Source organism: Crocodylus porosus, unplaced genomic scaffold (genome assembly GCF_001723895.1).
Source record: "Crocodylus porosus isolate Cpor-Errol unplaced genomic scaffold, CroPor_comp1, whole genome shotgun sequence".
Classification (NCBI taxonomy): domain Eukaryota; kingdom Metazoa; phylum Chordata; order Crocodylia; family Crocodylidae; genus Crocodylus; species Crocodylus porosus.
Window position 1 is genome coordinate 76,617 of NW_017728895.1, and position 27,025 is coordinate 103,641.

General features: G+C 60.1%; 1 protein-coding gene across 1 annotated transcript in view; it reads left to right on the plus strand.

Moving 5' to 3' along the window:
- LOC109324490 (dedicator of cytokinesis protein 2-like) overlaps positions 1-27,025 on the plus strand; it is a 106,070-nt gene that overhangs the window by 335 nt on the left and 78,710 nt on the right. Inside the window, exons 2-22 of the mRNA XM_019556497.1 lie at positions 1,639-1,722; positions 1,858-1,898; positions 2,092-2,147; positions 2,991-3,087; positions 3,296-3,444; positions 3,590-3,722; positions 3,806-3,960; positions 4,527-4,608; positions 5,204-5,339; positions 8,143-8,218; positions 8,874-8,953; positions 9,883-10,008; positions 11,506-11,630; positions 12,699-12,797; positions 13,463-13,535; positions 14,733-14,836; positions 19,644-19,833; positions 23,260-23,357; positions 24,056-24,145; positions 24,673-24,773; positions 25,210-25,344. Of these exons, the coding sequence (XP_019412042.1) occupies positions 1,639-1,722; positions 1,858-1,898; positions 2,092-2,147; positions 2,991-3,087; positions 3,296-3,444; positions 3,590-3,722; positions 3,806-3,960; positions 4,527-4,608; positions 5,204-5,339; positions 8,143-8,218; positions 8,874-8,953; positions 9,883-10,008; positions 11,506-11,630; positions 12,699-12,797; positions 13,463-13,535; positions 14,733-14,836; positions 19,644-19,833; positions 23,260-23,357; positions 24,056-24,145; positions 24,673-24,773; positions 25,210-25,344 (2,230 nt within the window). The remainder of the gene's footprint in view (positions 1-1,638; positions 1,723-1,857; positions 1,899-2,091; positions 2,148-2,990; positions 3,088-3,295; positions 3,445-3,589; positions 3,723-3,805; positions 3,961-4,526; positions 4,609-5,203; positions 5,340-8,142; positions 8,219-8,873; positions 8,954-9,882; positions 10,009-11,505; positions 11,631-12,698; positions 12,798-13,462; positions 13,536-14,732; positions 14,837-19,643; positions 19,834-23,259; positions 23,358-24,055; positions 24,146-24,672; positions 24,774-25,209; positions 25,345-27,025) is intronic.

Genomic DNA, 27,025 nt, shown 5'->3' on the forward strand with positions numbered 1-27,025 from the left:
CCAGTGGTGCTGGGTGGGTTTGGGGGGATGCTGGCTGCCACGTGCCGGCCCTGAGGCGCTGGGGCCAGGATGGGGTGAGGGGGCTGCTCTCTGGCATTGCTCCTCTGGGTGCAGGAGCAGGGCAGCCGTGGGTCCAGGTGGCGGCACCGTGGCCTTGGTCATGATCCCTGCTGCCCGCTTTGCTCTGGCGGGGCTGGCAGTGACCCTGCGTGCTCGGGGCTGGGGCGCTGAGTGAGCTGCAGGGTCCTCGGCTCCAGCCTGTGCCCTGCAGCTCAGGGGCCAGCTGGCCCTGCCTGGCTGCCCTCGGCCCCGGGGCAGGGGGGCTGCGGTCGGGGTGGCGTGGCTCAGCCCCACGCGCCGGGCACTGCTCACCCCACATGCTCTGCAGAGGCAGGCGCGTCTCCCGGGGGCTCCCGGGCAGCCGGGTGCGGGGCAGTGTTTTCCTGCCGTTGCAAATGAGGAAGCCGAGCCCCGCGGTCACAGGGGCGCGGTCACGCGGGCGCCGTGCCCTGGCGTGTGCACACCACACTGCCCGCACGGGCCCGGGGAGCAGGGCCTGCTCTGGGCAGCACTGTGCTGTGCCCACCACCCCAACCCCACCCTGCGCCTGGGCAGGGCTGCACCCAGCACCCCACTCCCACAATGCACCCGGGCAAGGCTGCCTTGCTCCCACTGTGGTGCACCCCCACCCGGTCCCACAATGCACCTGGACAGTGCTAGTCCAGGCACCCCAAACCTACCACGTACCCACCACCCCGGTCCCACAGCGCACCTGGGCAGCACTGCCCTGCTCCCATTGTGCACCTGGGCAGCACCTGGGCAGCGCCGCCCCAGCGGCCCCGTCCCACAAAGCACTGGGGTGCCGTGATTCCAGCGCCCCGCCATGCCGCGCTGGGCCCGAGCCCTGCCCCGCGGCCCAGCCTTGCCCCAGGCCGCCGCGGCACCCAGGCCGGCTCGGCCTTGGGCAGCGCGGGGTGGATGGGGGGGGCGGGTGTCGTCGGCGCCGATCGGGCGCAGAGATAGACAGAAATAGCCCCTGGGCTCGGAGCCCTTCCTCAGGCGGCTGCGGCCAAGCAGGAAGCGCCTCGCTCGCTCCGCGCCTGCCCCGGCCTCGTGCCGCGTCTCTGTTCCTGCTTCTCGCTCGCTGCTCTGCGCCAGGGAGCCGCCGGCCCCCGTGGGTTCCCACGGGCGGGGGCCGTGGCGGAGACCCCAGCCCCCGGGCTCAGCGCCGCCCGGGCTCGGGGGGCCAGTCCTGGGTCGCTCGTGGCCCAGGGGCTGCGGGTGGGGCCAAGCGGAGCAGAGCACCGGGCAGCGCGGGTCGGGGTCCCACCTGCGCCGGCAGCCTGCGCGCCCCTGGACTGGGGCTGGTCTGGAGGCAGTTTCTGCATGTCCGAATTGTGCCCCTGCCATCGCTCCCCGTTGCTCTCCCGCTCGCCTTTGCGGCCAGCAGTCATGGCAGCAGTGACCCCGGGGGCGAGGGCCGTCCCAGGCCGGGGGTGGCACATGGGGAAGAGCCTGCGTAAACCGGGCAGCCCCCCGGCCGCAGGGAGCGGGTCTTCCGCGGCGCGGGGTCTGCGGGCGGGCACGGGGAGCCGGGCGCAGGCCTCACGCCCGCCCGGGCCGCGCTTCCCCCCGCAGCCGTGTGGAACTTCCCGGGCTCCAACGCGCATCACCTGCCGCTGCACGTCGGGGAGGCCGTGCACATCCTGCAGGTGTCGGAGGGTGAGTGTGGGGGGCGGCCCCGGGCAGCCGCGCGCAGTCTCCTGCTGGGCACGGAGGGGCCTGGACCTCGCAGCGCCCCGCCGGGGAGGGATGCCGCAGCTCAAGCCCGTCTCTCACTGCCTGTCTCCCTTCCAGGCTGGTACCGAGGGTATTCGCTCAGGAACCGGGCCGCCCAGGTAAGGGTGGTGCTTTGGCTGCGTAGGGTTGCCCCCCCCGGCATCATGCTCCTGTCCTGCCTGGGGTCTTTGCTGTTCTGAGCAGTGCGGCCCCCCCATGGGCTGGGGCAGGCACCGACGCATGGGGCATGGAGGAAAGCTCCCTCCGTGCCCCTTGCAGGGCAGCTGTGCTGACGGCCCCTCCTCTCCGCAGGGCATCTTCCCGGTCTCGCTCATCCACCTCAAGGGCGCCCATGTGGAACGGCGGGGGTAGGTACCAGGCCGGCCACGTGCGGGTGCCACAAAGTGCTGGGGGCCATTGGGAGGCTCCACGCCAGCCCCGGCCATGGGGTCATCGATGGGTGGGTGGGTGGTCCCCCGAGGAGACGTAGGGCTTTGAGAAGGGGGAGTGGGGTGGGGTGCAGTCGCATGCACAGCCAACGTGGCTCGAGTCAGAGCGAAACCGGGAGCCGTGCTGGTATGGAACGGGCCCCCTGCTCCCTTACATGGTGCAAGAGCAAACCAGACCTCGCGCTCCAGAAACTCACGTTGCTTTGCTGGGTTACGTACGAGATTCAGCAACCACAGTATGAGAGGCACAAAACAGCCTCAGCCATCCCAAGTGACTGGGCCGCTGGGCCTAAAGCCGTCAGAGACAAACAGATGCATCTCATTTAGATTTCCCAAAAAAGACCAAGGTAACGTCTTTAACCTCTTCAGCACCTCCCATGCCTCCGTCAGTCCTGTTTGCACCTGAGCTCATGTGGCTGCACCCGAGTTCAGCGTTTTAGCCAGAGCTGCAGACAGTCTGCAGGGCTGAAACAGGAGAGAGCCACGGCCAGGCGTGCTGATGGGTGGCACCATTGCAGAAGAAAGGCTAGCTAGAACAGGAGAGGAAAAGGAGAGGGGGTCGTTTACACCCACGGAGTGGAGAGATTAGCAGGAAGTCAGTCAGCTCTGTCAGTGTGACCGGAGCAGAAGTGCGACTGCCCCTCCCGGGCGGCTGGTTTTAAGGAGCGGGAATTCAAAGGGGTGCAAATACGGTGCTGCCCTGGATCCACCCTGGGAGGGTCTGTCAGTGCCCCCCAGCTCACCCGCGATCCCCCATCCCAGGGCAGAGGAGACTGTGGTGCCGTTGGAGATGCCGCTGGTGCAGGAGATCACCACCACGCTGCGGGAGTGGGCCGCCATCTGGAAGCAGCTCTACGTGGTGAGCGCCGGGGGGGCTTCTGGGAATGCAGCCCCGACGTGAGGGGTCTGCAGGAGCCGTGGGCGCTGGCTGTCCAGGATGGGCTGGGCGAGAATTGGGGCCCTGGAGGGACGGGGCAAGGGCTGGCAAGGGCCGTGCGGGGCTGGAGGTGCCCTGCCACGGGGCCCGGGGCTGGTGGATCCACGTGCCCATGCCCGCTGTGCTGCAGGCAGGGCAGAAGGAGCGGTACAAGCAGGTGCGGAGGATGATGTGCGAGCTGATGGAGCGTCGCTCGCAGCTGCTCTCGGGGACGCTGCCCAAGGACGAGCTCCTGGAGCTCAAGAAGGAGGTGACCAGCAAGATCGACTACGGCAACAAGTGAGAGCGGGAGCTGCGGGCAGGGCGGGGGCCGCGAGCCGGCTGCAGGGTGACCCTCGCAGGGGAGAGGGCTGGACGCTGGGCCAAGTGGTGTGGGGGCTGGGGGCTGCCATAGCCATGTCCGCCCCCACTGCGGCCTCCGCAGAATCCTGGAACTGGACCTGGTCGTGCGGGACAAGGACGAGAACATCCTGGACCCTGACAGGACCAGCATCATCAGCCTCTTCCAGGCCCACAAGCGGGCCACAAGCCTCATCAGCGAGCGCATCCAGGAGATGGTGAGAGCCAGCCCTAGCCCCAGCTCCAGCGCGGGCTCCCTGGCCCAGGGTCCTGGGGCAATCTGACTTGCCGCCCTCCCCAGACCTCCCAGCATGGCGAGCTGGGCCTCAGCGCCCACCTGGCCTCCGCGCCCTGCCACAGCCTCTACCTCTGCGTCCGCAACTTCGTCTGCAACATCGGGGAGGAGGCACAGCTCTTCATGGCGCTCTACGACCCCGGGGAGCAGCGCATGATCAGGTACCCGCAGGGCGCCCCTGTGGTCCTGGGGTCACCAGCCCCTGCCCTGGGCCTTGCAGCATGGTCCCAGCACCTCGTCCCCACGCAGCCCGACTCTGGCCGCAGCTCGTGGCGGTGCTGAGACACCTCTTGCACCGCATGTGTCTGTGCCCTCATGCTCTGTGCCAGGCTGGCGGACAGGGGGGTGGGCACCACTGGGCATCTGCCTTCGTGTGCTGCATGGGCACGGATGCTGGTGGTGGTCTGGTCGGGGGACCCCCACCCCACCCCGCGCCCTCGGAGGCCGGTGCCCTATAGCCCCCTGCTCTCACACACGGTGCGAGGGGCTCCGACGGCCCCGCTTCTGGGCTCAGGGTGTTGTGGGACGGTTGTGGGTGCCCTCTTTGCGGCTCGGGGGCTCGGGCTGCAGCCAGGCACTGGCCGTCCCTGTGGCCTTGGCTTGGGCCCTGCCCGGGGTCCCATGCCCTTGTCCCCAGGACGGGGGATATGGCTGCGGGAGGGGTGCTCCCCAGTGCACGTGACACCGTGGGCCTCGTGCGTCCTGACGCTCCCCTGTGCCCCGGCAGCGAGAACTACCTGATCCGCTGGGCCAGCACCGGGGTCCCCCAGGACATCGAGCTGCTCAACAACCTCAAGGCCATCTTCACGGTGAGCTCCTGGCCTGTCCCCACTGCCTGAGCCGTTGCTGCCTTCTGCAGCTCCCCCAAGCCTGAGACACCAGCCCCTGGGCACCCCTCGTTACCAGACGAGCCCCCGCGTGCACTCCAGGAGCGGCCCCTCTGCTTGCGCAGCGGTCCCTCTGCTCCTCCCAGCCTGGGCCAGGCAAGACGAGGCCTCGTCCTTGCCGAGCTGAGTCTGACCCTGGGCTGGGGTCAAGCCAGGGCGTCTGCTGGCAGCACTTGCTGCTGACATGGAGCATCTCCCGCTGTACCAAAGCTGGGGGGGGACATCACTGAGGCTTGGCCACATGCAGCACCCCAGGGTGGGGGGGGGCTCACCCTGGAGCTGTAGATGTCCGAGGGGGCCCGTTGCTGTGCTCAGGCAGCCGAGGTGCCCCAGCTGCACTGAGCTGTGCCCGGACACCCGCACAGGGCCACTGGGAGACCAGGGGAACCCCTGCCCTGGGCCACCCCCCAGTGCTGGCATGGCCCCAGGGTGAAGTGCGGGGTCTGCCCCACGTGGGAGCTGCCTGCGGTGCCCCCAAACCCAGGACCCTTTCCTGAGCCCGTCTCTCCCTCCCCAGGACCTGGGCAGCAAGGACCTGAAGCGCGAGAAGCTCTTCCTGGTGTGTCAGATCATCCGGGTGGGACGCATGGACCTGCGGGACGTGCACACACGCAAGCTGAGCACGGGGCTGCGGCGCCCCTTTGGCGTCTCAGGTGGGCTGGGCCTGCAGGGAGGGGCTGTGGGAGCATGTCCAGTCCAGTCCTGTCTGAGGCAGGGTCAGCCTCATCCAAACCAGCCCAGATAAGCCCCATGTCCACCCAACACGACACAGTCACCCCCAACCACCCCAGGCATTGCCCCTGCCCCTGTCATGCCCGGGGGCCACGGCTGCCAGCGTCCTGCTGCTGCCAGGGGGGTCATGGGCGCTGCAGAGACCCCAGCCCCACACTGTAGAGGAAAGGGAAACCCCGCGGTGCAGCCCAGTCAGAGCGGGCTGCTGGCCCCTTCCCAGCTTGCATCCCCTCCCTGGGGTTTAGGAACCCGAGTTTGTAGGAAAGGGCTTTTCCAGCCTATTCAGGGGCAGAGGGCAACGCATCTGGCCGCGCCAGCCCCGTGCCGTGCAGCCCTTGCCCCTGGATCAAGCTGCTCTCCCTGCGCAGCGCTGCTCTCCTGTGACACATACTCAGCCAAGGTATTGATCGTCAGCAAATTGGACCTGGTAGGAAATTATTGATTCTAATTGGCTAATTAGCTAGGGCTGGGACCTCCAGCACCAGTAATTACAAGGTGAATTATTGAGTGACAATTGGTAATTGTGCTTGGAGCAGAGCCTGGCGGGGAGCGGCCAGGCTGACTCTCTTGGCTCCTGCTCTGCCCAGGGCTGTAGATCCTGTGGCTTGGAGTTTGGAAACCCCTCGGCCGGCTGGGAGGGGAGAAGCCTGCAGTGGAAGCAGAGATGAGCCCTGGGCCTCTTGGTAGCCTGCAGAGATCACCCGTAAGACCGGGCATCCCCCGGGGCAGTGCAGGGGATGCTGCCGTGCTTGTTGCTGACAATGCAGGGCTCACTGCCTAGAGAAAGTTGCTTAAAGGTTTCAAACCTGCTTGAGGGACAATCTGCAACTTCCTGGATCTGGGCAGAACAGACAGCGGCTGCTTGCTGCATCTGCGGTGGCCGGAGAGACCAGGGTGGGAGGCACCGGGCACAGGATTTGGAGGCAGGAGACCCATGCTGAGAGGAGGGCGGGGCGCCCATGCAGAGGGAGAATGGGGAGGTGATCGCACCTCAGTCAGTGCTGCTCAGGCCACAGCTGGATGCTGCCTGCAGTTCTGGGCTCCATGTTTTTAAAAGGCCATGGAGAAGTTGGAGAGGCTCCAGAGGCAGCAATGGAGATGATGAAGGGCTTGGAAGGCAGGTCCTGGAGGAGAGGTTGGAGCTGGACAGGTTCAGCTGGCAGAGAAAGTGCTTAAGAGGGGACATGGCAGCAGTCTGGAGAGACCAGAAGGGTTGCCAGAGAGACGAGGGAAAGCGCCCGGTCTCTCCTGCTGCAGAGAGGAGGACGCGGAGCCACGGCTGAAAGTTGCACCAAAGCAGGTTTAGGTTGGAGATTCCCTGTCCAAGCAGCACGGCCGTGGGAGGGACAGACTGGGGGGACAGGGACTCGCTGGAGGGTGCAAGGAGAGGCTGGATGGGCACTGGGGGGGATGATCCAGGCTCAGCAATGCTCATGCTCTGCTCTGGGATGTCCCAGGTGTCTGGGCTGTGCTGGTTGCCCCCTTCTCCCTTTTTGTCAGGGGGTTTGAAGCCTGGGGCAGGCAGCGGGGGTCTGTGTGGGGATGGCACATGGAGGCAGGGGAGGAGATCCACTAGACAGCCTCTGAGGAACCAGGACCCGGCCTTCCTTTGCAACGCTGCAGTCAAGGGAAAGGCTTCTTTGGCTCTTTCGGGATCTTTGGTTTGAGCTGCAGCACTTGTAGGAGGCGTGCGTCTCCACTGCACAAGCACTTGGCCAAGCCCGGACGATGCTGGGGCGCATTTCTCACATGCTTGCAGGTCGTTTTAGACAGGGAGCGAGAACAGATTGACACTCTGGTCTGCGCGATGCAGGAGGCTGAAGTAGTGAAGATCTCGGCCCCTCCCGGCCTTGCCGTCTGCAGCCAGTCGGGACCTGGGGCGATGCTCCTAGTGCCTCAGGGCTGGGGCAGCTGCTTGCTTCTTCCGGCCCATCCCTGGGAACGGACCGAGCCTGGGGCCAGCCTTTCGCTCTGTCTGGGGAGCGGTTCTCCAGCCAGGAAGTTTTTCCTGGAAGTCAGTCAGAGTTTTCCATGTTTCCTCTTTCTGCCACGCGTTCCCATGCTCATCCCTCACCCTCCACCCACACCTTTATCTGGGAGCCCAGTTCTTTGTAGGTCCTTTTACTTGCAGTCATAGGGCTCAAAAGGGATTTCACAAGGTCATATCTAGCCCAGCCCAGCCCCTGCTCCAGGCAGGATCAGGCCCAACTCATCCAAGCCAGCCCAGGGCTGTGCAACCTGCTCCTGGGAGCCTCCAGCGGTGGAGACTCCACCACGTCTGGGAGCTTGCTTCAGTGCTCGTTGGGACATCCCTCCTTTCCCCGGGGCGCTCCGGGACATAGAGCCATTGACTACTACCCTCCGAGCCCGACACCCCAGCCAGTTTCCTGTGCACCTTGCAGTCCCTTCATGCAGCTGACCCTTTTTGCAACAAGAGCGCACGCTGGCTCCTGTTCAGCTCATGGACCGCCATAATGCCCAGCCCTCCTCCGGCATGGTCCTTCTCCCGTTCTGACCCAGGAATGGCGGCAGCTCCACAGGCACGGGTTTCTCTGGGTGATTTCTCTTCCTGGATTTCACCCAAAGATATCCTAGACCGTCGTGGCTGCACCGTTCCTCCAACCCTCCAGTAGCCTTACATGCAGCCGCTAGACATGTAAAGGCATCCCAGCCCGTCTGTGTGTGCAGCCCTTGCCATCGTGTCCTGCCTCTTGTCTCTTGCAGTGATGGACATCACAGATATTGTCAAGGGGAAATGCGAGAGCGACGAGGATAAGCAGCACTTCATTCCTGTGCACCTGTGAGTAAAGCGCTGTTTGGTGTAGGGACACGGGCAGACACACCGGCAAACTCTCCCTGTGCCTGGAGAACGGCGTTTGTGCCCAAAAGCTTGCAAAGAACAATTTTTCCAACTATTTAGTTGGTCTAGTAAAAGAGATCTCACTTACCTGAAGAGCCTTGTCTGCCTGTGAGCAAAGGCCGCCCTCGTGGGCTGAGCGGGGCAGGAAAGCCAGGGTTAAGCGGGAGAGTCTCTGTTCCCTGGGAGCCAATTCAGTTGCCAGACGGGGGTTTTGTGATCCGATGCCTACCCCCTTTCCTGGGTGCCAGACAGGCCCCGCAGCCAGGACCCAAGCACAAGAGACTGTCCGTTAAAGGGCGGCAGCTTTTAAGGTGGAAAACTTGCTCTCCTTTGCTTCCCATGTGAGCAGACCGTAGCGTTCACTGCCACAGCGTGTCCCTGTGGCCAAACACTTAGCAAGGTCCAAGGGAGGCTTTTGTCCAGCTACCAAGAGGCAGCACTTGCAGCCATACCGGTACTTGCTGCTCTGGGTTTCGGCCCATCAGAGTGACGGAGGTGCCCTGTCGGGGTCTGACCCTGTCAGCTGGCTCCCCGCCTGCCCCGTCCCTGCTCTGGTCCTCTCTCTCTGACCCCCCTGCGCTCCTGCTTTTTTCAGGGTGGCAGCGGAGAACGATTTCCTTCACAGCCTGGTCAAGAAAGCAGTGGAGGGGAAGGAGATCAATCACAAAGGCCAAGGTACTGGTGGCCCGGGGCGCTTCCCACCTGCCGTGGCCTGCGTGTCTGCCTGTCCCCCGCACCGCTCTGTCTTCTGCCTCGTGTGCAAATGCAATAGTAAAGGGCTTAATGGAGCGCCTGGACTCAGGGAAGGTGTCCATGCTTCGGTGTGGGGTTTTCTTCCCCAGGGCTAGACTTGAGAAACAGGGATGTGGGCACTTGACTTTAGAGAGGTGCTGGCAGTGGAAAGGGAAGGCTTAGCGGTGCTTCCCCAGGGGCGCGCACCCAGGATCTACCTCACTGCCTCTGGGAGGTCGTCCTGCCCTGTCTCATCCAGGCTCCATCCTGGCTTTCCAAAGTGCATCAGCCCAGAGCAGCACAGCTTCACGGTGGTTCAGAGATCAGTATTTGGTTTCTGCAGGGGCTTTAGCTGTTAATTGCCACCAGTATTAGGACCAATGCCTTAAATGAGCCTGTGAAGCCCTGGAGCACTGTCCTGTTGTACTTGTAGTGACCTGGGCCATGGAGAAGGCAAGTCGCTGCGCTGCACCATCGTCTTCATCTGCAGCCTCAGAGACGGGTTACAGGGCTCCAGCCTGAGGGGGACCAGCCCCGCGCTAGTGGCTGGGTCCTCACGTGGAGGGAGGGAGGGAATTCCCAGCAAGGGGTGGGGGAACATGGTACCAGGTCGTATGAGCTTGGGAAGAATCCAGCCGTCTGCCCTGGCTGGGAGGTGAAGGTGTCTCCCTCCTTTGGGTGCTACAAGGATTCAGCCTGTGGAGCTGCTTTCTGCTGTGGCAGGAAGGCCCATCCAGGCTGGCTCTCATGCGTGTGCAACAGGCCTGCGCACCCCCAGACTGCACAAGGGGATGCCAGGCTGGGGACCCAAGCCTCTGGCTGAGCTCCCCTGGGTCCATCGCTATCCCCACCCGCCTCTCTCCCTGTTCCAGGGTTCTGGGTGTCCCTGAAGATGCTGTGGGGGGACCTGACGCAGGTGCGGAAGGACCATCCTCACCTGGTGGACCGCCACACGGTCGTGGCCCGCAAGCTGGGCTTCCCAGAGATCATCATGCCAGGTGAGCAGAGAAGGCAGCTTGGGTTGAGGTGGCAAGGGTGACCCCAAGGCCCCGTCCTCCTTGGACACTTCATGGCATCTTGCTGGGATTCACTGCACCGAGCTGGAGGCATTGCCTGGTGTCCGTCCCTGGCCTGACTCTGAGCATCTACTGCTCGCGTCCTTTCAGTGCCAGGCTTCTAGGAGGGATAGCAGGTATGCACACGTGTGCGTGCAAGTACATGCGCGCGCATGTCTGTCTGTGTGTGAAAGTGCATGTGTATGTGAAAGCGTGTGCATGTAGGTATGTGTGCAAGTGTGTGTCTGTGTGCATGCTTGTGCACATGTACATGTGTGTGTGCGTGCGCATGTCTGCACATCTGTGTGCATGTGTGAAAGTGCACATGTGTATGCAAGTGTGTAATGTACACGTGTGTGAAAGTGCACATGCGTATGCGCGCATGCGCGTATGCACGTGTGTGAAAGTGTCTGTGTGTGTGTTTTACCAGCGGGCGGGCCGACTGCCCTTCCCTTCCCCTGCTCAGCTGGAGGCGGGTGTCCTCTGCAGCTGCCTGAGCAGGGCAGCTGGGGCAGCTCAGGCCACAGCTCTGGCCCCAGGCAGGACCGCCTGGTCCCTGCTGCTGCTGGCCCTTCAGCCCCAAGGCCTGGGGGTTTAAGGCACCAGCGGTCCCTGGCTCTGAGGCTGCTCCACTTCCCATTTGAGATGTTCTGGTCCCACCGTTGAAGAGGTGCTGGGGGGGGCTGGGGACAAAGTCACCCGCCCTGGTAGAGCCTGGTCTGGGGGTGTGAGACGAGTCCCCAGGCTGCACTGCAGCATAGAGGTGTCTGGTACCTGCTACTGCAGCAGGAAGGAATATTTTTCCCCCTCTGCAGCTCCATGTGTTGGGTAGGGGGTGTTTAAGCCCCCACAGAGGTGCTGGTGCTGGCTGCAGCCCAGGCTGGGGATGGGGCTGGGCTGTGCTGGTGCTCCTGCTGCACCAGCCCCGCAGGGTCCTGGTGGGAGGGTCTCGCCCTGGCACTTAGGCTCAGACTGGGCAGTCACAGCAGCAGGTTAGATAAGGATTGGCTGGATGGTTGGGAGAGGCCGGATCCTGCCTCAGGCAGGGGGCTGGACTAGGTGACTTCCTGGGAACCCTTCCAGCCCACTTCCCCATGCGTCTGTGCTTCAGGCATGAGTGATGGGTGGGTGTAGGGGCCATTGGGACCCCTCTCAATCATGGCCTGAGAGCAGAGGAGTTGGGTGGCAATGCTGCGGTATTTCAAAACCAGGTGAATGTGCGGAAGGGGCTGATGCTGCTGGGCTGAGCTGGGCTGGGCTGGGCTGAGTGAGTAGGACCCAGGGGGCTTCTCGGCTCCAAGCCCGGGAGTCGCTGGCACGTGCGCATGCTGGTCCTTCCCTGAACGGTCCGTTTGCAGCTGAAGGGAGAGCACAGGGGCTGCGAGGGCCGGAGGTGGCAGAGGCCTAGCCTCACTGGCTGTGCTGTGCGGTTCTCCCCAGGGGACGTCAGGAACGACATTTACCTCACGTTGGTGCAGGGTGAATTTGACAAGGGCAGTAAGAAGACCCAGAAGAACGTGGAGGTGACCATGTGCGTCTGCGACGAGGCTGGGGCCATGATGCAGGTGAGGGTGCCCGTGGCTGTGGGGCTGGCAGGCATCGGGGCATGGGGCAGGAGGAACAGCTGGTGGATTAAACCTGACGGGGCAGCAGGGCTGGACTTTCCTTTGATCCTCAAGGATGGTCACTTCCCTCAAGGATGCCTGGCTTTTCCAGAGTCTTGTACCATATTTTCTGGCATACAACCCACCCACAAATATAAAACACCTTTTTGAGAGGTGTTACATTTTTTCCCTGGCACCAAGCCTTGCCTGGGGGCAGCTCTGACACGGTGGCCCCATAGGAAGTCTCAGCCATCTTCACTTCTCTCATATCTGGCTGGGGCATCGTTAGCTGTTCGTTTCTTACCAGACTCTGGAAAGAGACCTTCAAAATGGGCTTTGCCTTAAATGCTGTTTTATCCCAGATTTCTTATCACATCCCCTTCTCCCCAGTTATAGCAACAGGGCAGGACAGGCCCAAGCGTCTACGTGGGTGTACCTGGTTGTTCCCTCTACACACACCTTCTTACTGCCTTGGCGGGTCTCCCTCGATCCCCCAGGAGCCAACCCCTTGGGCATCTCTATAGCCTACCAGTCTCCTTCCTCTTGTTCACCCACCTTTTCTCCTACATGAGCACATCTGTGGCTCATCGTCACACTTGCTTCTGCCGTCAGTAGCATTTTGACTCCTTGCGTGTGTGCATGTGTCATTCAAATCATGGGTTTCTGGAACTGCCGTGCTTGCACCTGATACCATAAACCACCCAAGACCTACTGTGTGATTACAGTGAGTTTCCTAATTTGTGCAGCCAGGCCGGTCACGGTAGTCGGTGGGGGCTAGTACAGCTGTGGCAGGAACGCCGAGCTGGACAAGAGGTCGAGGCAGAGGAAGGAAAACCCGCTCGGTCTCGGCGGCGTCAAGCCCCACTGTGCAGTGGGGAACCCAGCCTGATCATGAGGTGGTGCTAGGGCAGCCCCTTGGTGTCTGTGCCGAACAGGGAAAGTCTCTGCACATCTCAGAGTCCAGAAAACTGGGACGCATCCTGCGAAAAGCCCAATATTAACCAACCACCCCCGCTGTCCTCCCCCCAGAACGTCATTTACCAGGGTGCGGGGGACAAGCCGGCGAGCGAGTATCGATCTGTGGTGTATTACCAGCAGCGGCATCAGCGGTGGATGGAGACAGTGAAGGTCTGTATGAGCTTTCCCATGAGCTGGCAGTGTCAGGGATGGGACCATACAGCACTAGGCCCCTGCAAACGGGCTGAGTTTCTGGGTCCCCTGGGAGAGATCAGTGCTGGCCGAACTCTGCTGGTCTCCTCCAGACCAGCCCGTAGCAAGGGCTGAGCTAGAGTCCATCTCCGGCCTTTCCGTATCAGTCTGCTTTGTACTCCTGGACGAGCGCCCAGCGCTGCCTTCAGTCCCTTTCGGCCTCGTGGCTGTGGGGTGAGAGAGAAACCGAGCTCACGGGGTCTAGGGAGGCTTGGCTGTGACTTGTGGAGGGAGCCCCTGGGTCATGGGAGACACACATGTACACAGACGTACAGATGCGTACACACTCATGTTCATGTGTGCATACATGTGCCTATACGAGCATGAATGCACAAGCACTCGCATGCAGATGCGTGCCCAGATTCACATACACGCGGGCAGAGCTGCACACGCATGGGCACATGTGCAGGCAGACATGCTTGCACACTTACATGTCTAGGCCAACACATTTCACCATCTGGGCAGCTTCCTCCCTGGCTCGCTGCCTGCCTTTACGCTCCTGTAGGCAGGCCACTTGCCCTGCTCCCTCCTCCGGGCTGGTCGCACCTGCTCTCTGTCGACTAACGCAGCGTCTTCTCTCCAAGATTGCCGTCCCCATTGAGGATGTCCACAGGACCCACCTGAGATTTACCTTCAGGCACCGCTCCTCCAGTGACTGTAAGTCTCCCTTGCTCTTACCCGGCTCTGCTGAGGACACAGGCCAGGGTGGAGGCCTCTTTCCTGCGCGAGGCTGCAGAGCTGAAAAACCAGTGTGTAGGGACAGGGCACGGCGTTGCCACATCATTCTGGTCAGGGCAGTTTCCAGGGCTTGCCACAGAGATGGGAATTGCACAGACGTAGCACATGATGGAGGCAGAGGCCGTAGAAATCATAGATGTCCCAGAGCTGCGGGGTGGGCAGGGAGCTGCGGGGCACATCCAGTTGAAGCCCTGCCTGAAGCAGGATCAGCCCCGTCCAAACCAGCCCAGACAAACCCCGCGTCTGACCTTGGAGTCGCACGACACAGTCACCCCTGACATCCCTGGGCATTGCCCCTGCCCCCGGGATACAGGGGGGCTGCAGCCACCTCTCTGCTGCTGCCGGGGGTTCATGGACACTGCAGAGAGCCCAGGCCCAGGCCATGCCCCTGCTGCAGAGGAAGGGGAAACCCCCCAGTGTGGACCAGTCTGAGCAGGGGGACAATCCCTTCCTGCCCCAGTGCAGCGCGGGGCTGAGCCTGAGCGCGGGGGCCAGACCCTCCACCAGGACCCTGCGGGCTCGGTGCCAGCAGGAGCATTGGCCCAGCCCAGCCCCATCCCCAGCACCTAGTGCCTCTGGGGGAAGCTAAAACCCCACCCTGACACACAGGGCAGAAAGGAGATGGGGGGAAACCAGCAGAAAATCCAGCTATGAGAAGTTCTGCCCCACGAGGAAGGGCTGTGGGGCTCCAGAGAGCAGGGACCAGTCCCTGGGTCTCATCCGTGTGTAGGAAGGTCAGGATGTGGGTGGTCTGATGTGGAGCAGTGAGGAGACACGGCTGGTCGGTCTGAAACCCTGTCTCCGTGCCTGCGCCCCATCAGTCGTTTGGTCACCCACCAGTCTGCTAACGAGCTGTCCAGGCTCCTTCTGTTGGTTCTTCCCTTGGTCTCTGGTCTTTGCAAAGACCTGCGTGGCACAAATCTCCCAGGCTCCTGGTGGACATGAGACCCCTCTTGGCCCGGCCACCAGCTGCCATGTGTTAATGAGAGTGGGGTGAAACCTGCCACTTCCTGCACTGGGATGATGCCCCCGTGGCAAGGCAGCGCAGAGTCCTGTCTGTGCTCGTTGTGGGCTGAGCCCAGGACTGACCTCTGGCTCTGGGGTTTTGTCTCCTAGCTAAGGACAAAAGTGAGAAGGTTTTCTCCATGGCCTTTGTGAAGCTGATGAGACCCGACGGCACGACCCTGCATGATGGGGAGCACGACCTCATCCTGTACAAGGTACTGGTGGGCCCAGGCGGATCTAGGGGCTGGAAACAGGGGAGGTCACAAGGATGCACAATCAGCCTCTCCCAAAATTTTGGATGTGCAAGGCCAGGTGCCGAAGGCAGGGTTGGTGCCCCGCCAGGCAGTGTTTCTCTGCCCCAACTGCAGTATGACGTGTAAGATCGGGTGCCAGGACATCGTTCCCTGTCGGTACTGGGGTCACGCGCTGTCCTTCCAGCATCCTGCATGGCTGATCCTGAGGCCCTGCCACACATTACACACATTACTCAATTCACCGGTGAATCGCACAATACATTTAGATCTACCGCACGTGTGAAGTAATTATCTCACCATAACAATGCCCATGCAGCTATGGAAAGAGACAGCCAGCTGCAAAGTGAGTGCTTGAGCAGGCGTAACAACTTGAGAGCTGAATTTGAACCTCCAGACCATCCCGGGGTCTCATGTACTGCAAACGGACAGGCAGACAAGGGGCTTCTTGGTTCTGGGGCTGGCTGAGCAGAACAAGTGGAAAAGAAAAAGAAATTTGCAGAGGAGAGGCATGTTTGTAACCCAAACCCACCAAAAACCTTCATTTTTGTTCCACCTGAAATGTTTTGTTTCAGCTTGGGGTTATTTGGCCCCCCCTTTTTTTGTCCTTTGTCTAAATTTAAATGAGTGTTTAGAGGAATGAGGTGGAAAGTTTTGCTTCAGAAAGGTTGAGCATTTCCAAATGGTCCCATTTTTCCAGCGGAGGCTCTTCAGGGAACGTGAGCTACTGCCTGGCTGGTCTTACCGCCAGACACGGGAAACCTCTTGGGTGCCCTTGGTCCTTGCTCTGGGGGCTTTCCATGCTTCTCCCATCTGGGTTTCTGTGCATCGATCTCTCCTTCCTTGCCCTGGGACACAACTCTTCAGCTGGAGACCGTTCACTGTTGTTTTGCTCTCGGTATCGAACTGAATTGAATTGAACTCTGCGTTACAGTTTTCTTGCTGCTTCCAGACGTATGTCCACAGGTCACACCAGGCAAAATCATCTCCCTCTCTACAGCTCTCATCTTTTTCAGATTTGCAGATTCATATCGTGTCTCCTCCGTGTCCCAGTCAGACCCAGCTGCTCTTGTTCCTCAAACTCTGCATGAACAAGGCCCTCAAGTTCCTGACTACTCTCTGTCCTTCCTGGGGACTCCCTTCTCGTTTCTTAGGATGTTTCTAGGGTAGCTCCTGTGTGTTTGTGCAGGGCCTCACACAATGGGCCTTGACCCACAGCTGGAAACCCTAGATGCTAGTGCAATGCAAATCGTTTCTTCTTTTGTATGACAAAAAATAGTGTCCGTATCTCCATCTTGGTGCGCTTTGGCGTTTTTTGTCAATTCGGGAGCTCTTGGCCATCGGAGAGGTTACCAGGGATCACTACTTGGAAGTGGCTCTCGCCAATCCCCATGCAAATAGTAATTAATAAGAACAAATGCTCATCTCAGTGGGTGTGGAAGCTGAGCCACGCAGGACTACTCTGCGGACGTGAACCCTTCTCGTGCTGTCAGTCATCACTTTGGGCCTGAGCAAGGCTCTGCCATCCCTGCCCCTTGTCCAGGTAGCAAGGACGGCTGCCTCATTACATTTATACACTTCCACTTCCCTATGAGGGTGCGTTGTTGGCCCAGCTCCCGCTCCCAGCCGGGAGGACCAGTGCACAGATGTTTGTTTAGTTCTTGCCTTTTTTCTGGCCTGTCCGGCATGGGTAGCATCACCAAGGGTAGCAGCTCCCACAGGTACAGCTCTGCAAGCCAGGATTACGCTCTTTGCACATTTTTATTGATTATTTGGAGGCTGAAAATGGAGAGTTTCCTGATTAAGCTGGCACATGCCATACACTGGGGAAGGTCTGCGTGTAGTTTGGGGGGCAGGACAATAGAAAAGGATCGTAGCAAATTAGAAATCTGGGCTATAGCCAATGAAATCCAACAGAGGAAACTCTGCTAGATCTTTAGAAGAAGAATCAAGCAGTGCCTAGACGACGGGGACACCCTGCGTCGCTGAGATTGATCTGGATCCCTGGCTCGGCTTGAGCCCACGATGAGACACTGCTGCAGGGCCGGGCTGCGCTCGCAGCAGTATTGTAGGTGGGACGCGTCGGTGATAGCACTGCTCACCCTACGTCCAGCTCTGGGCACCACGTTTTAACCAGTGTGGGGAGAAACTGGAGAGGGTCTAACGGCAATTGATAGGGATGGTACAAGGGACCTAAGGTAATGGTGTGAGGGGAGGTTGAGAGAGCGAAGTGCGCTTCACCTGGAGGAAAGCCGAGGAAGGAGAGATGCGATGGCAGGCTTCAAGTATCTGAAAGGCTGCTGTCAAGGAGGAGGGCAGCTGTTCCATTGTGCCAGAGAGGGCAAGACTGAGGCCTTGGGTTTAAGCTGCAGCAAAACAGAGTTACGAATAAATCTCATTTAAAAAGTCCTAATTGTGAGAACGGTTGGGCAGCTGATGAGCTGCTTAGGGAAGTCATGGGACTTCCTGCGCTGGAGGCTTTGGAGCATCCTACGTTCATGCAGAGGGTTGGCCCAGGTGACCCTGGGGTCCCTTCCACCCCGTGGCCCTCTGTGAGGGAAGGAGGGGGCTGCTGCCATATGACTTATAAGCCTTATACTTATATAGGGGCCCGCTGTCACCATGCCTCTTCTCCCTTGGTCAGTGCAGCTACGCTGCATAGCTACCCGGGTCTCTGCATGCCCTGTGCCTGGTCAGTCTCCTGTCTCGCTGGCAGCCACCTCTGTCCTCTCTGCTTACTAGGCACCTCCATCCGTCCGAGCGTTTAGCTTTCAGACTGTTTTCCATGGGTGAATTAGGATGCATTATGCTTAGTCAGACCTCCCGTAGCCTCTGCAGCAGGCATGCACTTGTGACTGACCTGCACCGCGGAGCCTGCAGAAAGGCCAGCAGTCTTGATCGAAAGCCTCGGCGGGATGGAGACTCCCCCATGACCCTGGAGAAACTGCTTCGATACTTTCTCGCGCTGTTAAGAATTTGCATCTTATTTCTATTCTGAATTGTCTGGCTCCAGCTGCAGCTCCTTACCACGGGATCATGCCTTTCCTGTTCCTGCCGCATGAAAGAGCTTCCTGGCCTCTCTCAGGTGCCAGGCTTTGTGCCTTTACCCCTGCCGGGACGGACTCACACAGGTCTCCCTCTCTCAGCCCCACCAGGACCGCCGGGCTCTGTCTCTACCATGCCCACCCTGCAGGGCTGCTTGGATTTGGCACCTACCTTCCTCCCCTCGAGGCTCTGGCCAGGGGTGTATTTAGTAAGCGGACAGCTGGCATCAATGGAAGTATTGCTCATTTTGCACAGCAGGACAAAGGTGCAAGGAAGGGATACTGAAACAATCAGCAGCCCCACATGCGCCCGTGCTGCCCGTCGGCTAGGCTGAAGGGCTGACCTCCCAGCGGAGCCTGGGCACCTGGTTTGAAAAGCTCCCTAATAACGGAGGGAGTCTCGTTACCGATGCCGGATTCCTCCATCCTCGTCCGTCGCTGCGTCTGGCCCTGCTTCTCCAGCCTGGTTTGGCAGCCCCACAGGATCCTGAGAGCCGGCACCTCCTCTGCTTTCCATGCAGCAATTTGTCTTTATCCGTTGCCATATGGTAGTCATCAGCTGTTGCAGAAGAGCTCTCTGCTCCATTGTGATACCCTCTTGACATCGGTCTTTCTCTCTTTTTTCACATGGAGAAGCAAAACAGATTGAGCTGCTTTAGCCTCTCCTTAGAAGACCAGTTTTTCAGACCTTAAATCATTCGCATAGCTCTTTGCTGAACGATTTACAATTTTACAGCATCTTTGTCAAAGCTTGGATGCGAGACAGCATGCAGTATTGCTCATGTAACGTTCCTACACTCATGTTCACTTAAACCCCAGTATTTGTAGTCATTTGTGCTCCATGTTATAGGCCTGGCCCTTTTCTTATAAGTGTCCTTGTATGTCGCTGTATGACCTTGCATTTGGTTGTATTAAAACAGGCTGTTCCCTGGATTGTTCAAATGACCCTATCTCACCAAGTGATACAGGCTGGCCTGAATAATGGACCTGCCCCACCTTTGTTTTGCACTTACATTTTTATCTCATCTGCAAACTGCGGCAGCAGTGGTTTTACATCTTCTTAAAGATCATTGACAAAGATATTGAAAAGCTTGGGACCAGGACAGATCTCTGTCGCGTCTCTAGAAATGCCTCGGTGGGACGGGTACCAGGAAATGAAGGCCTGACAAGACCATTAGATTATCTAGTCCAACCTCCTGTATATCACAAGACCGTGTTCCCCATTTACAGAGCTAACAGTTGATCAGGTAGCCAGTGGCTTTACTGGTTTTAATAGGGTGCTAATTACTTTATCAGACTGTCCCAGGGGACTAGGTCAAGCTCAAGTATATCATAGCCCTCAGTGGGGGCAGGTGACAGGACAAGGAGCAATGGGCTCAGGCTGCAGCAAGGGAAGCTGAGGTTGGATATTAGGAAGAACTTTCTCATGAGGAGGGGGGGAAGCACTGGGACAGGCTCCCCAGAGAGTCTCCATCCTTGGAGGTGTTGAAGACCTGGGCAGACAGCCTTGTCCAGGATGACGTAGCTGGGACTGGTCCTGCTCAGCACAGGGGGTTGGACTCTGACTCCTGAGCTCCCTTCCAGGCCTCGTTTTCTCTGATTCTGTGATTTCTGCATCAGTCCCGATTTGTCTAGCAGCAGACTCGTGGCTTCACCCAGTATTCTGCTGTGTGGGTTGAACCCCAGCTAGTGTCTCGCTCTTTCTGATGACACGCTCCGTGTTTCAGGGTGACAGCCGGAAGCTGGAGGAAGCCGGCTGCTACCTGCACCTGCCTTTTACCGGAAGTGTGTCCGAGGCAAAGGCTCTGTCTGGTGCCTCTTTCCGAGTGAGCAGCAGCATGGCTGGCATAAGCGTGTCTTCCCGGGACAGCTTCCAGATCTCTACCCTTGTCTGTTCCACAAAGCTGACCCAGAACGGTACGTAGCAGCCCCCCTCGCTCCGGCCCGCGCGCACGCCAGGACCATTGCGTTATTCCGAGCTGTCTGGTCCCGTGTCCCTCGGCCCCTGCGTTGTATCCACAGGACCTTCTCCGTGCACCCCTGGGCGCGCACGCAGCTGCACAGCACACTGTGTCTTTTTGTAAATGCTGGTGCTTTACAGTTAAAGAAAATAAGTGGCTAAGTCTTTAGCTCCCTAAAGTCCAAGAGCTGGAAGGTATCAGCACTGCAGGCCTAGTGTCTCCTGGGGATATGTCATGGGGGGGCCTTTCAGCCCAGACATTGGCACAAAAGATGTCTGGCAAAGGTGTCGTGTGATGATCTCCCTGCAACCTGTGGGCGAGGAGATGTGAAAGACGAACTCTAGCACTGTTCTGAAAATGGCTGAATAATTAGCCTCAAGGGCTTTTGCAGTTGTTGTCTCTTTGGGACGTGACCCAAGATCAAGCAAAGAGATGCTTGGCTTAATTGCCGGCTCTGCAAACAGTGCCAGAGTCAGGGACGCACACCGGGCCTTGTTGTACCGATGCCAGCGCAGGGGACGGAGCAGCTGGCGCCCGCTCAGCGGAGGCCATGCTCGTTGATCAGTCACACACTTCTGTGGCCCCAGCACAGCGGGGCTGGGTTGCCCCAGAGTCCGTTCCTGGATTTACCGCAGACGTCCGTAAGAAGGGGAAGTGCTACCGTCTCCGTCCTGCCAGTCACTCGGTTAGAGCAGCCAAGTCCGGCTCCAGGTAGCACCAATCTTGGAGGCGCTCCTGGCAGGCTTTCACTTACGAGGCTGACTTGAGCTGATGGCAGCCAACTGCTTTGACTTCCTCTGCTGAGGGGTCTTCTCGTTGCCTGGGGTTGTTTTTCAGAATTAAACACAGGGCCACATCCAGTGGCAGCGCGTAGGCCCTGAATGGAGGTAAGGTACCAAGGTATGAGCCGTTCATCCTGCCCCCATCCTTGAAAAGCAGCGAGTGCAGAAGGTGGGTGGCCAGGGCATTGGTAGGAGCATTGCCAGATCGAGGGCAGTGATTCTTCCCCTCTTCGGCACTGGGGCAGCCACATGTGGAGTCCTGTGTCCAGCTGTGCCCCCACTACAGAAGGGATGTGGACACATTGGAGAGAGTCCAGTGGCAGGCAACAAAAATGGTTTGGGAGCTGGGGGATGTGACTGGTGAGAGGAGGCTGAGGGAACTGGTCTCATTGAGTCCGCAGAAGAGAAGACTGAGGGGGGGGATTGAATAGCAGCTGTCACCTCCCTGCAGGGGGGCTGCAAAGAGGATGGAGCTGGGCTGGTCTCAGTGGGGGCAGATGACAGGACAAGGAGCAATGGGCTCAAGCTGCAGCAAGGGACATTGAGGTTGGATATTAGGAAAAACTTTCTCCGAAGGAGGGTGGTGAAGCACTGGACCAGGCTCCCCAGAGAGGTGGTGGCGTCTCCATCCTTGAAGGTGTTGAAGACCCGGGTAGACAAAGCCTTGGCTGAGATGATGCAGTTGGGGCTGGTCCTGGTTGGAGCAGGGGGTTGGTCTAGATGTGACCTCCTGAGCTCCCTCCACACCCTCATCGTCTCTGACCCGATGATTGTGGTCGCCGGTTCGGTGCCTGGGGTGGGAGCTGAGGGGGCTGTAGACAAGCGCGGGCATGGTGACATCTCTGGCAGCTCTTGCCAGGGTAGAGCATGCACTGGGAGAGCACAGGGCAAGAGGCAGCAGACAGGCCTGGAAATAACACTGACAATTATGCCAACTGCTCCACACGGGCATCTAAAGCTAATGGGGAAGGATCAGCGGATATGCAAATACAGAGCCAAATGTTCCCTTTACTGAAAGCCTGAATTGAGCTGTGGTCTCAAAACGCTCTGAGCGAGGGCTGTGCAGCCCACGTGTCCCTGAGACCATGCAGAAAGCCCCACGGACATTTCATCGGGCTTTGCCAGCTCATTCTTCTCAGTACGTTACAGCGGTGAAGCCGTGGCTAACAACCGTGCCTCCACACTCCTGCCGCAGTGGCACTGAACCTGCTGGCTTCCTGTGATCCAAAGCAAACATTGCAGCAGCTCCCCGCAGCCCTGAAAGAACTTGGTGGGTTATTAAAATGCTGCATTGTCCTGCCCCGAAGCAGTCCCCGCTTCACGGCTGCACTGGAGAAGGGCATTTGCAGGGGTCCTGGCTCGTCCCACATGCAAGCAGCTCCTCTCTGGCAGGCAGAGAAGCCGCTTGTGAAGCTGAAGGCTGTGCCCCCGGGAAGCTGCCGATGGCAGCTCTGCCGAGGGTCTGTTCACAGGCAGTGACAGCAGCTCGCAGTTGGGGGGACGTGGCCTGCCGTCTCTTTGTCTGTGATAATGGCACAAGTGAGGCTGGGAGCTGTTCGGATCCAGTTCCTTCTCTCCCTGACGCACAGCTCGAGCTTCTGTAGCAATAACCCTTTATTCAGCTCCATCGTGTGTTTCTGATGTACAAAAAGGCTGGCAGCCCACCTCCCACGCTGCGCAGCGCCGGGCAGACCAGCGTGGGGGTGTCAAGGCCATGGGGCCGTGGCCTTGCTGGGAAACCCTCACTGTGGCTGAGGGCGCCGCACGGTTGACGGGCTGAGAGTGAGCGCTGCAGACCAGAGCAGGTGGTTTCACCGCCTGCATGAAAGCAGCATGGGCGTGCTCCCATCCAGGCCAGCTCAAGGTTTGCCTCCGGGCTCATGGTCCCTATGGCCGGAGCTTGGGCAGATGGGGAGCAGCCTGGTCCCTGTGTGTTGCATTGCCCATGACATGGCATGGTGCAGTTGTAAGGGGGGTCTCCAGGTCCCTTTTCTAGCTGCCGTGCCAAGCTGGTCACACCTGGAGTCTCGCACACGTATGGTGCCATAGGCCTGAGCAGAGAGACGGTCGAGGGGGAAACTAGGCTTTTGTGGAGTGCATGAAACTGGAGGGGAGCAAGGATGGGGTCCACCCTCTTGTGCTATTGCACCGTGCTTGCTAGGCAGCCAGGGGCTTTCTGCCCCGGTGTGGACTGGCTGAGACGGCTTGCAGCTCCCTGGAGCGGCGAGCAGCTGCACAAGGTCAGGGTGCTCCATCAGTTCGGCGTGCACCCGTCTCTGTTCATTGCTTGCTGTCTTCCCCCCATCAAACCTCCAAGGAGCAGCGTGCCGAGCTGTCTGCTCTATGGGGCTGAAGCTGTGGGACCGTCCGGGAGCTCCCGGAGCTGCAGGCATTGCTCCCTCACTGGGAAGTGTTTCTGTCCCAGGAGAAGATCTCTTTCTGCAGCTGTGCTGGGGCCAGCGGACGTGGGCAGCTGGACGGGGGTGACAGGTGGAGGAGCCAGGGAGCACTGGCTTGGACGTGCGGTCCAGGGGCTAGGTCCTGGCCTAGGCCAGCATGACACAGTGACAGAGCTGATGCCCAAGTTTCTTTGCATGTAGTTGACCTGCTTGGGCTGCTGAAGTGGAAGTCAAAGCCAGAGCTCCTGGCTGGAAACCTGCAGAAGCTGACGAATGTGGATGGAGGGGAAGTCATCAAGGTATGAGGGCCCTCGGCAGCCTGAGTCTGCAGGACACCACCTCCTTCCTGAGTCCGGTCTCTGTGGTCCCCAGGGTCTGAGCCTCCAAACCTGAGCATTGCCCCTCTTAGCCAGACAGAAGTGGGCAGTGGAGACTCGGCTGGCAATGCCTTGGGAGCAGGCCAGGCTAGTCCAGGGGAAAGGCAGGCACCGAGCGAGCTGGGGCAGAGCAGCATGAAGCCCCGGGCTGTGCCAGGCGCATGCGCAGAAGGCTCCCGCCTGGAGCGGGGCCGGGAGGGAGATCTCCCGTCAGATCTTCCACCTTGTTGCTCCGAGAGCCAGTGGCAACCCGGGGGACCCTCAGGGAAGAGCCGTGGGAAAGACTGGGGTGACTTGGGGCTGGGTCATTGTAACTGATGTTGCGGTGATGTCCAGAGCACTGCAAGGGGCTAGGAAATACCTGGGCTCAGAGGGCCGGTGCTGGTGAGACGTTACACTGACCGGACAGGGAAGCACCGGGAGGCGAGACTCCCAGGAGAGGTTTAATTGGAAAAGGCTGTAGGTGTCAGCATCTGATAGAAACTGTGCCCGTCCCTTGGCGCATGACAATGGGCGGGAGTTTGCTCTGGTGCCTCAGTCTTTGGGGCAGGCGGTGTTGTGGGGAGGCAGTGGCGCCAGATGCTGGGCTCAAGCTCTGGCTGTCCCCGTGCACCCCCCAGTTCCTGCAGGACACCCTGGACGCCTTGTTCTCGATCATGATGGAGTATGCGGACACCGACATCTATGACACGCTCGTCTTCGATGCCCTTGTAAGTGAGCCCATTCCCTCTTCTCAGCCCCTGGTGTGGGGGCCACCACCCCTAATGCCCCCCCGGCCAAACTCCTGCGCTCCTCGGGCTCCCTCGGCTTTGCTGTCGCTCCGGGGGGGAGGCCGAGCTTGGCTTCCCTACACCACGGTCATCCCTGATCCAACCAGGGGGCCACCGGGAGCGTCCAAAAGAAGCTTCTCAAAGGGGGGGCAGCTCTTGAGATACCCTGGGTAGGGCCTCTGGATCCATCCAGCTGCGGGACCGTCCCAGGTCTGTTCATCTCGGGGTGCACGCCTTCTGCCCCCCTGCACCTGAGGGCTGTCCACGCTGCTTGGTACGGAGGGCTGCCCCCTCCAAGCCAGCACTGGCCCTAAGGCCTTACCGCAGCGCGGGGGGAGAGCATCTCAGGGAGCAGCGGGATGACGATTTGGATCTGCAGGATGCCCCTCCTGAGCCAGTGCAGACCCCAGAACACTGCTGTGCTGGGGCCTGATTGCCCCTGACGCCTGCCTCGGTTTCCCCGACAGGTTTTCATCGTGGGGCTCATTGCCGACAGGAAGTTCCACCACTTCAACGCCGTCCTGGAGGCCTACATCCGGCAGCACTTCAGCGCCACGCTGGCCTACAAGTAAGCGCCCGCATGGCCGCGAGGGTGGCCGCATGTGGAGTCTGCTTGTGTCAATCACGAGGTGTTTTCTGCTGAATTGGCTCATGCCGGTGCACGGGGCTGGGGGTGTTTATCTGTGAATGCCCGGGACAAGCGTAACAGCCTCCACAAGCACCAGGTCCCGGTGCTGCCCTCTCTCCGGCGGCTGCGGGCCAGGACCTGCAGCGCTGCACCCAGAGGCATGGCTGTGCTAGGCTGGCCATGCGGGGAGCCTCAGTTTGCTGCTCCTCCCTTTGGGGTCTGGCACTGGGGAGCTGTGGGGGTGGCTCTGCAGCACCCCTTACACCAGGACATCGAGAGCCCCCTGAAGCCCAGGCTGTGCCCGGGGGGGGGCTGGGTTTAAGAGCCCCACACACCTTCCAGCCCCTCTTCCCACCTTTCTTTCTCCACCTGGCAGGAAGCTCATCTCCGTGCTCACGCAGTATGTGGATGCAGCTGGCCGAGGGGAGCCCTGTGACCCGCTCATGCTCACGTTCAAAGCCCTGGAGTACATCTTCAAGTTCGTCGTGCGATCCAGGCAGCTCTATGCTCAGTAAGTGCCGCAGGCGTTCGCACGTCTCCACGCTCCGCCTCTGCAGCCTGGGCGCTGTGCGGGGCTGGAGACGAGGGCTGACCCCGGCGGCAAGCCGCACCGACTCCTCTCCTTGCAGCAGTGGCGTTTCCTGGGGCGCGGGGTTAGGACGGTGAGAGGGCTTCTCCTGGCACTCAGCGGCTGAAGTCCCAACCCCATCTCCGTGCCAGTTCCCCCTCTTCCCTGCCCCGCGCTGGGCTCATGTCCTGGGCTCCCACCTTAGTTATGCTGCGGCCGGTGCCTCGTCTTGGTCGGATGCAGGATTGTTTTACCCGCTGTCCATAAACAGGGTGCAGCAGCATCTCTGTTACCTCTCGCCTTTCACCTGCGAGGCAGCTGTATTTCAGGGGGGAGGAGACGATCCCCCCACGAGGCAGGCAGGAGCAGACAGCCATGGCCTTAGCGCAGGCAGATCTGCCGACTGCTCTCGGCGAGCACCGGAGCTCCCCATAAGGCTGCTGCGTGGCGGCCGCACCTCCTAAGTGACTGCAGCGTGCCTGACTTGGAGCACTGCTTGCGCGATGTGAGCCTTTCCATTTAGTGCGTGAGGCACGACTGGGCAGTCGGTGCTTCACTGTGCAGTGGCCTGCGGGTCCGTTTAGGAGGCACTTCAGCAAGGGCCGGCCCAGGTGGTGAGTCCGTGGCACCCCTCGCAGTCCTGCCCGACCCCCTCTGCCTCCCTTGGGGCTCGGGGCCGCGTGCCTGGCCACAGAATCGTTCTGGCGGAGACGCCTGTTGCGAGCCGTAGTCCGGCTCCATATGTGTTGGTCTAGCTCCGAGCAGCACCTGGCGCTGGGAGCACTTTTTCTGCTTGGACGTATTCTCCCTGGGCACTGCTCAGGTAGGGAGCTGGGTGGGGGAAGCAAGGGCAGACAGACAGGGCTGTGTGTCCAGCTCACATGGGAATGCAGCCATCTGCATATGTGGCACGCATTTCGGGGCATGCCGCAGCCTCTTCCCCTACCAGTGCCTGCTTGACTGAGTCCAGCCACCTCTGCTTTGCCTCCCCACAGGCTGTGGCTGGAGGGTATGGATGCTGCCAATGCCAGGGGCAGGGAGGGCAGCTCCTTCCCCTGGTGTCCTCTGCAGCAGCTTCGTGCTCGGGGGCTGCCGTGGCTCCCCTGGTAGCCACACAGCTCCTGCCCTGGCTGTACGCTTGGGGAGCCCTGTCCCCTCCTGGTCTCACCTGCTGCTGCCTTTGATGTTAAACTTAATTTGGAGGGAGGCTGCAGGAGGTTTCACAGTTTCATAGTTGGTTGGGTCAGAAGGGACCTGAGCAGATCATCGAGTCCGACCCCCCTCCATGGCTGAAAAGAGTACTGGGGTCAAATGACCCCAGCAAGGTGTACATCCAGCCTCCTCTTAAACACCCCCAGGGTAGGAGCCAGCACCACTTCACTTGGAAGTTGGTTCCAAATCTTAGCCACCCTGACCGTGAAGTCACGCCTCCTGATATCCAGCCTAAATCTACCCTCCCCCAGCTTGTGACCGCTATTCCTGGTCACTCCTGGCGGTGCTTGGGGCAACAGGGACTCCCCCAATGCCTGCTGGTCCCCCCTGATTAGTTTGTAACAGGCCACTAGATCCCCCCTCAGCCTTCTCTTGTGGAGGCTGAACAGGTTCAGGTCCTGTCGCCTCTCCT